At 34.6% G+C, this 13,735-nt stretch overlaps 2 protein-coding genes across 3 annotated transcripts; both read right to left on the reverse strand.

Annotated features, from left to right (window-relative positions):
• Nucleotides 1-680: 680 nt before the first annotated feature.
• On the reverse strand, nucleotides 681-8,020 carry LOC25499535 (F-box protein At5g06550). 2 transcript variants are annotated; one of them, XR_005643082.1, is made up of 3 exons: nucleotides 6,526-8,020; nucleotides 869-1,223; nucleotides 681-822 (listed from the first exon to the last, which is right to left on the reverse strand). XR_005643082.1 is itself a non-coding variant. In XM_013594818.3 (2 exons), the coding sequence occupies exons 1-2, from the start codon at nucleotides 7,848-7,850 to the stop codon at nucleotides 983-985; spliced, it is 1,566 nt and encodes a 521-aa protein (XP_013450272.2). In that variant the 5' UTR covers nucleotides 7,851-8,020; the 3' UTR covers nucleotides 681-982. The 2 variants fall into 2 exon arrangements, 1 of the variants encoding a protein (XP_013450272.2); XM_013594818.3 differs by having other exon boundaries at nucleotides 681-1,223.
• A 901-nt stretch (nucleotides 8,021-8,921) lies between these two features.
• LOC25499536 (myosin-binding protein 7) lies at nucleotides 8,922-12,149 on the reverse strand. The gene is made up of 4 exons (XM_013594819.3): nucleotides 11,969-12,149; nucleotides 10,311-11,734; nucleotides 10,116-10,162; nucleotides 8,922-9,301 (listed from the first exon to the last, which is right to left on the reverse strand). Exons 2-4 carry the CDS (start codon nucleotides 11,598-11,600, stop codon nucleotides 9,193-9,195), a joined length of 1,446 nt encoding a protein of 481 aa, XP_013450273.1. The 5' UTR covers nucleotides 11,601-11,734; nucleotides 11,969-12,149; the 3' UTR covers nucleotides 8,922-9,192.
• Between the last annotated feature and the right edge of the window lie 1,586 nt (nucleotides 12,150-13,735).

Here is a 13,735-nt window from a genome sequence, read left to right on the forward strand (position 1 = left end):
AGATAGTAAAATCTTAAAAGAAAAAAATAATCCTAAGAAATCTCATGTTTTCATGAAAGACTTTTTCATGCTAAAATTTCACTAGAAAATCCCACAAAATCCATCAAAATCTGATTTATTAAACAATCCTTCAAAATTTGAATGATTTTGAATACCACTAGACTTTTTTTAAGTGATTAAGAGTCTTGATTGAATACAACAAGACTTTTTTTAAATGACAAAGAATCTTGATTGAATAACACAAGACTTTTTTTAAATTGGAAAGAGTCTTGATTGAATACCACAAGACTTTTTCATGATAAAAAAGTCTTTTAAAATTCTTTAGAATCATGATCCAATACACCCTCATATTACTACTTAAGTGATCTTTTTTTTAGGTCAGTTCATCAATTGCTCATATTAATATTCATTAAATTTATTACAAATTCAAAAATTAAATTTAATGCGCACAATCCAACAAAAAAATTATTATATTTGATTCGTTAACTTGTGTCTTAAGGGCACAAGTTAGCTTTTCCTTTTTAATTCAAGCTATTCAAACAAACATTTTGATAATTACACATCTAAAAGCAATTTTAATTCAAACTATCCAAACAACATCAATTAATTATAATCACTTTTGCATTAATTAATTAATGTATTCAAACATAAATCAATTCTCAGCTTTAATCCAAAATCAATTTCAATCAAAATCAAGGTATGTCAAAATAAATACTCGTCACACAAAATCAATCAAACATACATAGACTTGCGCTTATCGCAACAAATACTCAGCCATTTCTTAGCTAGTGAAAACATTGAAGCAATCAAAGGAACACTAGACTTTAGGGTCCACATATGCAATTGGATTTCTGTAATAGCTTCTAAAAAAAATAGAGTACAACAAATTAAAAACTAATCAAAATGTCAAAATTGATTTCTATAATCAGCCGGAAATTTGGATCAGTAACTTCAGTCGTCACTACTATGTATGAATTTCTCTCTAGAAAGAGAACTTGAAAGCTCCCACTCTGGTGTCTGCAACAGAATCCCAGAAGGAAAGTTTCCTTTGCTGGATCTTTTTCTCTTCTTCTTTTTGGGCCAGTTCATCAATTGCTCCAGGAAAAGAAGCCTCAATAGCATTCTTAAACTTATCATGCAAATTTACTCTATCCTTTGTTCCAGATACCAGTGTGCTTGCGTTCGGCCTCTTAAGAAACTCCAAGACACTTGACAAATTTCTCCTGTAACAAGTACAGCTAGCGTTTGAGGTTAAAGTTATTCAATGAACCAACAAAATACAAAGCCAAAAGAATTCAAACCACATCAAACAAAATATAATAAAATTATTAACATTTAGTATTAATATAGCAAGAAAAGTACAAGCATGTTGTTGTTAAAGAGACATCGTATCACATGTGCTTATCGGCTCTTCAATAATTATATCAGAAGACAAAATCATTAGCCGATCAGATGTCATATTTGGATTGACAGTGAATTCGGTAGTGTTAATTATTTGCTTTTAGGACTGCATTATGTGGCTTTTCTTTATGTTTATTTTATTCTGTATCAGTTATTTTTAGTCAATTAGTGTTCCTACATTTTAGGAGCAAGTAGTTGTTACTTGCTGAAGTATTGGCAACGTGTGTTGTTCAGTTTTGTTTTTTAAATTATTAAGTGTACTGCTTCTGTCATAATAAAAAACTGAATTCTTATTTCCACTCAACCTGCAACTTCCTTTTCTATTCTCCTACGTTTTTCATCTTTCAGTCAAAAAACCAACAAATTGGTATCAGAGCTATCATCTCACAGGACCTGTGAAAATGGAAACTGAAACAAGTTTCTCACATGTTGCTCCTCCCGTCTTTGATGGGGAGAACTATGACCTTTAGGCAGTAAGAATGGAGTCTTACCTAGAGGCTTTGGATGTTTGGGAGGTCGTTGAAGAGGATTATGAAGTTCTTCCGCTGCCGAATAATCCTACCATGGCTCAATTAAAATATCACAAGGAGAGAAAAACTCGGAAGGCAAAGGCAAAATCTGTTCTTTACTCCAGTGTTTCACAAAATGTTTTCACCAAAATTATGACCCTCAAAACAGCCAAAGAAATCTGGGACTATTTGAAGGAAGAATACGCGGGGGATGAGAGGATTCGAGGCATGCAAGTGCTGAATTTGATGAGGGAATTTGAGATGCAGAAAATGAAAGAGTAGAGTCTGAGACAATCAAAGATTACTCTGACAGATTGCTTTCCATTGCAAACAAGGTTTGGTTACTCGGCACTCAATTTGCTGATTCCAGAATTGTTGAAAAAATTCTGGTTACGGTGCCTGAGAGATATGAAGCATCAATAACCACCTTGGAGAACACAAAAGATTTGTCAAAGATCACCTTAGCAGCAGTGTTACATGCTTTGCAGGCTCAAGAGCAACGAAGGCTCATGAGGCAAGATCATGTGGTTGAAGGTGCTTTACCAGCCAAGCATCATGTAGTTGGAAGTACTGCAAGCAACCAAAGCAAAGATAAGGGGAAAAGGAAAAATTTTCCTCCTTGTGAGCACTGTGGAAAATTGGGTCATCCATCATTCAGATGTTGGAAAAGACCAGACAAAATACAACAACTGCAATCAGCTTGGACACGAAGCGGTGATATGCAAAGGCAAGTCTCAACAAAATGAAGTCAATGCCCAAGTTGTTGAGCAAGATGAAGAAGATCATATGTTTACAGCATCTTGTTATTCAACGAGGAGCAGCTCAGAATGTTGGTTGATTGATAGTGGTTGTACAAACCATATGACACATGATAAAACTCTTTTCAAGGATTTAAAGCCTGCCAAAGTTTCAAATGTAAGAATTGGGAATGGTAGTTATATTGCTGCAAAAGGAAAAGGAACCATCCCAATTTCAACAACTTCAGGTATAAAAACAATCTCAGATGTTCTTTATGTACCTGATATTGACCAAAACTTGCTTAGTGTGGGTCAGTTAATAGAAAAAGGATTTAAAGTATCTTTTGAAGATCAACATTGTGCTATTTTTGACACAACTGGTCAAGAGATTTTAAAGGTTAAAATGAGGCTTAAAAGCTTCTCATTTGATCCAACCGAGGAGGAGCAAACAACTTATGTCACCCATGTTAGTTCGACAGAACTTTGGCACAAGCGACTTGGTCATTGTCATATTCAAAGAATGTTAAACATGGAAAAGAAAGACATGACGAGAGGTCTACCGATACTGTCCAATCATTTGCCAAATTGCAATGCTTTTCAATTTGGTAAACAAAACAGATTACCATTTCCCAAAACAACTTGGAGAGCCTCTTAGAAGTTGCAACTCATTCACACTGATGTGGCAGGACCTCAAAGAACACCATCATTACAAGGTAGTCTCTACTTTATTCTCTTCATAGATGATTTTACAAGAATGTGCTGGATTTTTTTCTTGAAATTCAAGCATGAAGTGGCTGGAGTATTTGTAAAGTTCAAAAAAATGGTGGAAAATCAAAGCGGTTGCAAGATTTAATTTTTGAGGTCTGATAATGGCAAGGAGTATACATCAACACAATTCAATTTGTTTTGTGAAGAAGCTGGAATTGAACATCAACTCACAACACCATATACGCCACAACAAAATGGAGTTAGTGAAAGGAGAAATAGATATGTAATGGAGATGGCTAGATGTATGTTGCATGAGAAGGAGATGCCTAAACATTTTTGGGCAGAAGCGGCAAACACAACAGTTTTTCTTCAAAACCGACTTCCTTCGAAGGCTTTGAAAGATAAAACTCATTTTGAAGCTTGGTATGGGTATAAGCCTTCACTATCCTTTCTTAAAGTGTTTGGTTGTGTTTGTTTTGCACATGTTCCACAGGTTAAGCGTGACAAACTTGACAAGAAAGCAATTTCGGGCATCTTTGTGGGCTATAGTTCAGTTTCCAAAGCCTACAAAGTGTATCATCCTCAAAGTGGAAAGGTGACTGTCTATAGAGATGTGCATTTTAATGAAGATCAACAATGGGACTGGAAGAATCCGCAAAGAACAATTGGATCTTTCAACAATATTGAAAATGATCATCTTAAAAAGCAAACAACAGAGTTGTATCAGAATGAATTAGAAGATGATCCTCCCATTAGAGGCACAAGGTTGCTGTCCGACATATATCAAAGGTGCAATGTAGCAATATGCGAACCTGCATGTTGTGAGGAAGCATTAAAAGATCTAAAGTGGAAAAATGCAATGGAGGAGGAGATGTCAATGATTCAGAAAAACAAGACATGGGAACTTGTTGACAGGCCTGAAGATAGAAAAATCATTGGAGTTAAATGGGTTTTTAGAACAAAACTAAATGCAGTTAGATGTCAAATCAGCCTTTCTAAATGGAGTTTTACACGAAGAAATATATGTGGAGCAGCCTGAGGGATTCGTGGTGCAAGGTAAAGATTTTAAAGTTTATCTACTCAAAAAGGCTCTTTATGGCTTAAAACAAGCACCAAGAGCTTGGTACAGTAGGATAAATGATCATCTGTTGAACATAGGCTTTGAGAAAAGCTTATCCGAGTCAACTCTTTATGTGAAGCATAAGGGAAACAATGTTCTGATAGTTTCTCTCTATGTTGATGATATGTTAGTGACCGGAGATGATACAAGGCTGGTTGAAGAGTTCAAACAAGAAATGATGAAGGCTTTTGAAATGACAGATCTTGGTCTTATGACTTAATTTCTTGGTATTGAAATCAAGCAAAATGAAAATGAGGCGTTCATTTGCCAAAAAAAATATGCAAAAGAAATATTGAAGAAATTTCAGATGGAGGAGTGCAAAGTAGTTAGCACACCAATGAACCAAAAGGAAAAGTTTAGCAAGGAAGATGGTGCTGATAAAATTGACGAAGGATATTATAGGAGCTTGATTGGATGTTTAATGTATCTCACAGCAACAAGGCCAGATATTCTATTTGCTGTAAGTCTTCTCTCTCGGTTTATGCATTTGATAGCAGCAAAAAGAATACTGAGGTATATTAAAGGTACTACTGATTTTGGCGTCAAATTTGAAAAATGTCAAGAGTTCAAGTTGTATGGATTCTCTGATAGTGATTGGGCTGGATCTGTTGATGACATGAAGAGTACTTCGGGGTATTGTTTCAGCCTAGGCTCAGGAATGTTCTCATGGTGCACAAAGAAGCAAGAGATTGTAGCACAATCCACTGCAGAAGCTGAATTCATAGCAGCAACAGCTGCTGCAAATCAAGTTTTATGGTTAAAAAAGGTTTTATGTGATTTAGATATCCAGCAGAATGATAAGACAAAAATCTTTGTCGACAGTCAGGCAGCAATTGCAATTTCAAAGGATCCAGTATGTCATGGGAAGACTAAACATTTCAACATCAAGCTCTACTTCTTAAGAGAGGTTCAACAAAGTGGAGAAGTCACTTTGGTTTATTGCAGATCAGAAGAGCAACTGGCAGATTTATTTACAAAACCACTTCCTGTTAGCAAGTTTGAGTTCTTAAGGCAGAAAATTGGAGTTTGCAGATCCTAAAGCAAGGAGGAGTGTTAATTATTTGCTTTTAGGACTGCATTATGTGGCTTTTCTTTATGTTTATTTTATTCTGTATCAGTTATTTTTAGTCAATTAGTGTTCCTACATTTTAGGAGCAAGTAGTTGTTACTTGCTGAAGTATTGGCAACGTGTGTTGTTCAGTTTTGTTTTTTAAATTTTTAAGTGTACTGCTTCTGTCATAATAAAAAACTGAATTCCTATTTCCACTCAACCTGCAACTTCCTTTTCTATTCTCCTACGTTTTTCATCTTTCAGTCATAAAACCAACAGGTAGAATCACAATGTGTCGCACTGGTTTTAGCAAAAGCTGCACTTTTGAGCTTCAATAAAATCACGTTGTCTTTGTGATTTCATCGAACTCACCGTTTCTCCAAACATGCACTAAATGAGAAATTTATCTGCATTAGCTTTGAAAAAGAAAGAAAAAAACTTTCCATCAGGATTATGTGATTCCTAGAAGGGGCTCTGACTTTGTGAAGGTCGCGCCAATATCTTAAGGTCACTAAACTGCATCTAATCAGTGAGCTATTGTACCTAGGGAGTAGTAGGGATACATATAACAGTTCCTCACTCGTACTCATTTCAAAATATAAAGAGAAATTCATTGAAGCTGCAATGGCGCAGCTCAACATAAAATGAGCAAGTGACAAATAATTGACCCATGCTATTGCAAATCAATAAGCGAATAACCATGTACTGATAATTTCTAATCATAATGACTCCAATTTTATTTTCAAATATGTAGTCCAAAGACACTCTAAAAGCCAAATTTTGAGATGCCAAGGCATGTTTATAACATCCGAATTAAAACAATGAACATCCTGACAAACCTATTAACAGACAAAAAAATGACTACTTAACAGACAAAAAAAGGACATATAAAATCAGGCTCTTGACTGCTTAACAAACAAAATAATGACTACTTAATCCAGCATATTATCTAAAAAGAAAAATCTATTAAACAAAAAGTACTAAGATAGAAAACCTCACCTGCTAACATAGTTTTGTGTTACGGCAATTGATTCCTCCAGGTTGATCACCAAATGCCACCATCCACTAGGCACAAAGATAACCTCCCCAGCTTTACATATGCACTCAATTGGTTTCTTTTTCCAATTCTTTGTTGCACCATAAAAGTTCATGAACCACTCAATTATTGAAACAGGTGAAGCAACCTCTGCACCATCAGGGCTAGGATGAACACCGGGCGGAATAACATCGGGAGGAAACAATACCCATTTCTTCGACCCCTTGATCACAGCATTCCAAGCTGAAGTTGAATTTGGATCAACGTGAAAAGACGATCCAGACCCAGCTGGTCCAATAATAATCCACCTATAATCAGGTCTCTCATTTCCCAAAACACCAAACAAATCCTCCCGAAAATACACCGGAACTTCATATTCCAAACCCAATTTCGGAACTTTTTCAGCAAATTTTGGATCAAACAAATACAACGGCCTTTCTTCTCTAACTTGATCCGAATACCCAAAATAGTCCTTAAGCTTTATCTCCACCGGCCCAACCGAAAACTTAACATCATCACCACACAAATTAACCAAATAATCTCTATCCCAATTCCTCAATGCATCCCAATTATCAATACACCCTTCCAACAACACCGGCTTATTAACCTCCTCAAAATTCGCCACAAACTCCGCAACCGAAATCCCTCTCTTCCTAACAATATTATCCCTCTCCAACCATTCACCTTTCATTTCAAGATTAGCACATAACCAACTCTGAAAAAGATAATCAGAATAAAAGTCTCTAACTTTAAAACTCCGAACATCACCACTCGCCATATGCAACAAAGGGTACCCCTTAGAAACAACAAAAGTAGATTTCCATGACCCATTATACTGAAACCCATCAACAAAATTCTCCAACACAAGATTCCTCCAAAGGGGTTCATGATTAGTAAAAACATAAAACGATTTGCTCACACAAGCCAAAACCCCTAAACTATTACCATCCAAAAACCCTAGAATATCAAGAACAAGCTCATCAGTGAGGGTATGAAGATTACCTAAACCAGTGTCTCTGGAGTTGATGGAACCTGGATTGAAATAGAGATTGCCTAAGGGCTGAACACCGTGTGTGTGTGATGGGGCAGAGCTTTTGATGCTGAAACATTCTTTGGTATCTTCTTCTTCTTCTTCTTCAACGAGAGATGAGTGGTTTTTGGTAATGGAAGAAATGGGGTTTTGGTTTTTGAGTTTGTGAGGGTTTTGGTTTGGATTTTTTCTTTTGATTTTCTTCTTTGTTCTTGTTTTGATACGGGACAACAAGTTCATCATTCTGAAACTCAACATTGTGGAATCAGATTGCTGACTTTGGAGGCGCAGTTGTGCGCATATAAGACTGTCTATATAGGAAATATAGTTTTTTGGAAAATAACACCTTTTTGATACCAAACATTCCCGAATGTCACAATTACACAACAAAACCTATACTCCCTACGGTGTATGTAACAAACTTTTCATCTTTTTAGGTTACATGATATGATAGACCATATGCATCATATATTAAACTTATAAAGTAGACTGGAGGAAGTATTTTTATAGATTAAATATATTTTTATTCAAATAAATATATTAACTTTTCCTTTTAAGTTTTTTTTTATTTACAAACTTTTCCTTTTAGTTCGTTTATTTTTTTTTTTTTACTTTTAGTTCCTATTTTTAAGTCAATGTGTACTTCTTCACGGAAAAAACTTGTGCCACATGTATTTCACGGAGAAAAACTTGTACTCACGTCGTTAGGAGGCTCAAATACCTATTATACAAAGACCATAACCTTTAACTTTTTTTATTTACAAGCCATAACCTAACTTAATTGTTGAAATCCAATAACAAGAAGAATAAGATGTCGATTCATAGATGATCAGTTTATAGCTTCTAGTGTGTAGATAACTGTTACTTGAGAGGAGATGAAGCTAGAATTAGGGTCTTTTTAATTTTATAAATTCATTAAAATCTATGGATTGTAAGAAAATCTTATAAGTAAATGCATTCTTACATTCTTTTAACATCCACAAAGCTTTTAATGTCCAAACAATCCTTTTAAATCCAAATCTAATACCCCTCCGGCCAAACTTTGGATTACTTAGGGGTCTTTTCAAAAAACTGGAAGGTTGACAAAAAAGATTGCAAAAAAAACATCTCATGATCATGACTTGAAAAGAAAACGTCGGGAAAAATCAGATGCAAATTCATTTTGTCAGCATAAGTTGATCAAAGTTATAGCCATATTATAAATTGATAGATAATGCATTCCCAACACAATCCATTGACTCAACAAACAGCGCTGCAACTTTCTAGGATTGAACTTTAGAAAAATAAGTATAATGTACGAAGAAGTGAGGACACTTACAGCATGGCATGTACATGAGAGGACTGTCTAATGGTATATATACATTCTCAACTATAACCAAGCATACGAGAGAGAGAGAAGGCTCAAATGCCAAATCATATCCATGTTTCACTGATCAACCAACAAATTACAATATTACATTCAATCTCATACAACAGAAAACACCGAACAAAACATCACTATTGAGAGAAAAATCTAAGGGGGAAAAAAGAAGAAATAAAATATCGTAGCAGTGTGATGAAGTTTCATTTGGTGCTCCCACGTATGATCCTAGCCTGTGATCTAATCTCCCAATTGCATTCTTGAAACATATCTCCACGACCTTACATGGGGTCCTTTGTCAAGGAGCATTAGCAAGCCGGCGTTGCTAGATGGTAGCCCAAACATATACCTACAGTCACAAGGAGTTCAGACAGTTGAATATTTTTGTCAAATACATTCAAGGTTACTTTACTCACTTACTCTCTTTTTTTCACAGGTTAAAAAAACAGTAATTGTGCCCTCTAAACTCACTAAGAAAATGCTAGATAAACATAATTGCTAGATACAACACAACAACTTTGTTACTTATAGAAAATGCACCCTATTATAATTGCTAGATACAACACAACAACTATGTTATTTATAGAAAGTGTTTGTTTGAGAGGCCAATATAAGGATATGGTTAGATTTCCATGGAAACTCTGTCGGTATTCAACGGTAAACCTTAATCAGTAATCACCATTGCTGCAAATTAGAAACTAACTTTTTAAGAGATTAACCCAGTTGGGTTGGCCTGGTGGTATTGGCTTGGGACTTGGGAGTGTGCTCCTCCTCAATGTCTCAGGTTCGATTCTCCCTAGTGCCAATTAAGGTGGGCTAATTTAGCTTCTTCAAAAAAAAAAATTAACTTTTTAAGAGATTATGATCGTGTCAAACGTTTAATACAATGCATGATGAGTATTTAACATGTATAATATCAGAGGATGATGCATTGAAATTTCATAGGAAATTAAAGAACCTTAAGAAATATAGATTGCCTAGTAAGCATTATCAGTAAAAGCTGTTTGAATTCTAAACTATTGTTTTCTTTCAATGGTTTCTGGCTAAGGCAGTTGTGAGAATATTAGACTAATGCTTGATTTTGCTCACTTCAGCAGACTACTTATCATACTAGGTGAGGTCCATACATTTTGAAACAAAGAATGTAACCACTGACTACTTACTTGATTTGATGACCTCTCTTTCTCCAGGAAACAATCGATGCAACCCACTGTACACAAAAGAAAGATGAAACAGAATAAGTATTGTTGGTTAAGATGAATGAAACAAATAACGATCATCTCAATCGAACCTTGGGCTGAAAAATGGGCAAACTAAAAAGTATATGAGTCTATCTGCACCATCTGTGATTAAATTACCTTAAAAACTGTGAAGAATGTGAAGCCGCCAACAAAGGATCTCACATTAACTCTCTTCTGTTCTGGCATCTCTTTGCACAAATGTTGAGCTATTTCCTTGAGCAAAACAAGCTGCGCTTTATCAGTACGCATCGAAATGATTGCCTGCCTCATTGATTCCCTGTCCGCCTCAAGTGCTTGAAGCCTCATGTAAAGCTTCTTTACATAAGGATCTTCAAAATCACCCTGATTTCCAAACTCCCTAGGAGTTGTTACATATTCATCAAAAGCACCAGGTCCGCTTTTGAATTCAGAGTCAATAGTGTAAACTCTGTCTGTCATATTATCACCAGCCTCGGACAAATTATCTACCTTCTTAAAATTGGAGAAATCCCCTGACCCATTATTATTATTCCTCTTCCTAAAGCTACCATTGAGCCTTGGAGAATCCGACACAAACTCAGGGCCAAACGACGACGAGTCACATGAAAATTTCCTCGAATGTTTATTCGTTCTAGGAGAATGTCCAACTATCACCTTCTCTATAACATTCTTCCCATTGAAATCCCCATCCATCTGACTATAAGTTGGGGTTTTCTCCATTTGAGATATTCTATTCTCCAAATTCCTCAAACGATCCCTCGGAGTTTCCCCAAACACATACTTCTCAACATCAACATCAAAAACATCATCATCATCATCAGCAGCATCCGCAGAAACATGCATTACATTACATTTCAAAGGAGGATACTCATAAGGTGGAAATTCATAATCACCACCTTCTACCTCTGACTCAGTCAAGCCATAACTCAGCATTCTATGCTTATAAGCCTGAACTTCACACGTAAGTGAATGTATCACTTGTTCCCTTTTGTACAACAATTCCTCTAAAGCTAAAAGCTCCTGTTGATCATGACACGTCCTCTCCTCAACAAAACGTTTAAATTGTCGCGCTTCCATCTCAAGCTCAGCCTTCTCAGTCTGCAATCTCAATATCATCGACATTGTTTCATTCGCCGCGGACGAAGCAGCATTCCTCTCCTCTTCCAATTCAGAACACAAATCTTGAATCGCTTTCTGTTGACTACTAACCGCTTCACGTAAAGCCACACATTCCTCCCCAATTTCAACGCGAACAACGCCATCACCACCAACGTTCAATTTTCCCAACTTTTCCATTTCATGGTGTTTCCGTTTCACCGAACGGATCCAATTCTTGGAACCTCGTTCGGAACAACCACATTCGCAATTGCAGTCGTGACATTTGCAATTTTTCGTATTTATAGAATCATCAGAAGAATCCAAATCCATGTAATGTAATATAATAACACTGCATTCAAACCACAGCGTATTCTGAATTATTAAATCTTCAACGGTTTTGAATTTTGAACTTGTACCTCCCTCCTTGCCAAACACCTTCTTTTCTTCCCCAATTGAACACAAATCTGTACATAATAATAAATTAATTACCTCAAATTTCAAATCGAACAATTATAGTAATTTATTAAAATATAACTACAATGAAAAATGGAAATTGAGGGTGTTTGTGAAATGATGCTTCTGGTTTTACCTTATGTGGTTTATTAATTAAAAAGGATAAAAAATAAAAAATAAAAAAAAACATAGGAATTTTTACAGAGGTAAATAATAATATTAAGAGGAGAATGAATAAGAAATACCTTGAAGAAGTGTGGTTGAGGAAACAGAGAAGAAGGGAGGTGTATGTTTGGTTTGGAGGGAAGAATGATAATTTGGAAACCCTAGATTTTTGTGTATATTTTTCTTGTGTCTGCCCCAACACAAGGAAGGTTGTCGATTTGTTAACGTCGTGTCTGTTCAAATATATATCTCTCTCTCTCTCTCTCTATTATACGTACACACACCACTAAATATTCAAACATGAAATTTGAATCCGAATTAAATGGGACGTTTTCTCATACTTTACAACTATTTACCGCGTTACTCTTCTTATTTTAGCACTCTCGATGGATATATACTACTACACCCTTCTTTTTTGTTATCTAGTCTAGTCAATAACAAGATATATAGCACATTTTCACACATAATTTACACCTTTTTTTTTTTGTCACAGTCCTCAAATTATTAGGAAATTTTGTGTTATAACTTAGAGTTTCATTGAGGTGAGTTAAGGAAAGTCTTGATTTATAAGTTTCCATGTCTTAGTTCAATGTTAAAATTATTAGACTAAACATTGTGAGATCAACTCCTCCATCAACGTATGCAAGTTTTTAATAACTATATCTTTTTTATCAAAGTTTTTAATAATTATTATCACTTTACATATCTCTTATCTATTTGTCTTTAATATTAACCACTTCAACTCATGCATGGACAAAACAATAGAAATCTAATTTTTAAAAAAGGTAATACAGGACTTTATTTTAGGATAATGTTAAATAGTTCCGTTTCTTAACAACAAAAAAAAATAGTTCAAAAAAGGTGGCACTATACTACACGGACATCAAATGACTAGATTAATTATTTTAAGGGTCCCGTTAATCGGTGCTTCCGAAACACTGGTTAAGCATACCATAAAAGAGAATTATTATCATAAGAGGAAACTGTTTTTGACTTTATTATAAATTAATTATACAATTTCAATGCATTAACTATTATATAATTTCCTTTTTTATATCCTTAACCAGTGTTCCGGGGACACCGGTTAGCATTTCCCATACTTTAAAGGAAAAGACTTGTTTTAAAAAAATGATCGATTCATTACTTTATAAGAAAACGTTTCCCTTTATAATTCTGAGTAAAATTTGGAGTGTGTTTGTTTAAGATTATTTGAGGAGAAATATTACCATTTTTAGAATAAAAATTTCATGTTTGATATTTTAGTGTTTTTGTAAGATATTTTTCAACGTAAAAAACAAGCTATTTTTCAAAATTCCATTTTTTAAAATAATTTTTATACTTAAAATGAAACTATTTTTTTATTATATTTTGAAAAGAATTATTGTTAATAGAAGAGAGAGAAATACAAAAGATCTTTTAATAATTTTAATATAATATTTAAAAATAATCTCTGAATCATTTATATATATAAATTTACACTCTATAGAAGTAGTTATGTATTGTCCCATATGAAAAGTCAATATGTATTATTTTAACAAAATATGTGTGATTTAAATGGTATATATTTTTTTTTTTGGGTTTCATGAAATGTCATTTAAATGACCCCATTTTAAGAAATGGAGAACTATTTGTTATAATCGCACATCTTCTCTAAAACAAAATTCATCTATTTATACAAGTTCCGTATATATACCACACCCACTCGTCTGCATTTGTAGATGAAGTTGTTTTTTACTAAAATGAAATCACATAGTTTTAATATGCTTAGCATCGGAAATACAATTTGGTAAAGGGTCATGGATTTGGGATTAGACGTCATCATAATTGTAAAAATGTGAACAACCACT

This window comes from Medicago truncatula, chromosome 7, assembly GCF_003473485.1.
Source record: "Medicago truncatula cultivar Jemalong A17 chromosome 7, MtrunA17r5.0-ANR, whole genome shotgun sequence".
Taxonomy (NCBI): domain Eukaryota; kingdom Viridiplantae; phylum Streptophyta; class Magnoliopsida; order Fabales; family Fabaceae; genus Medicago; species Medicago truncatula.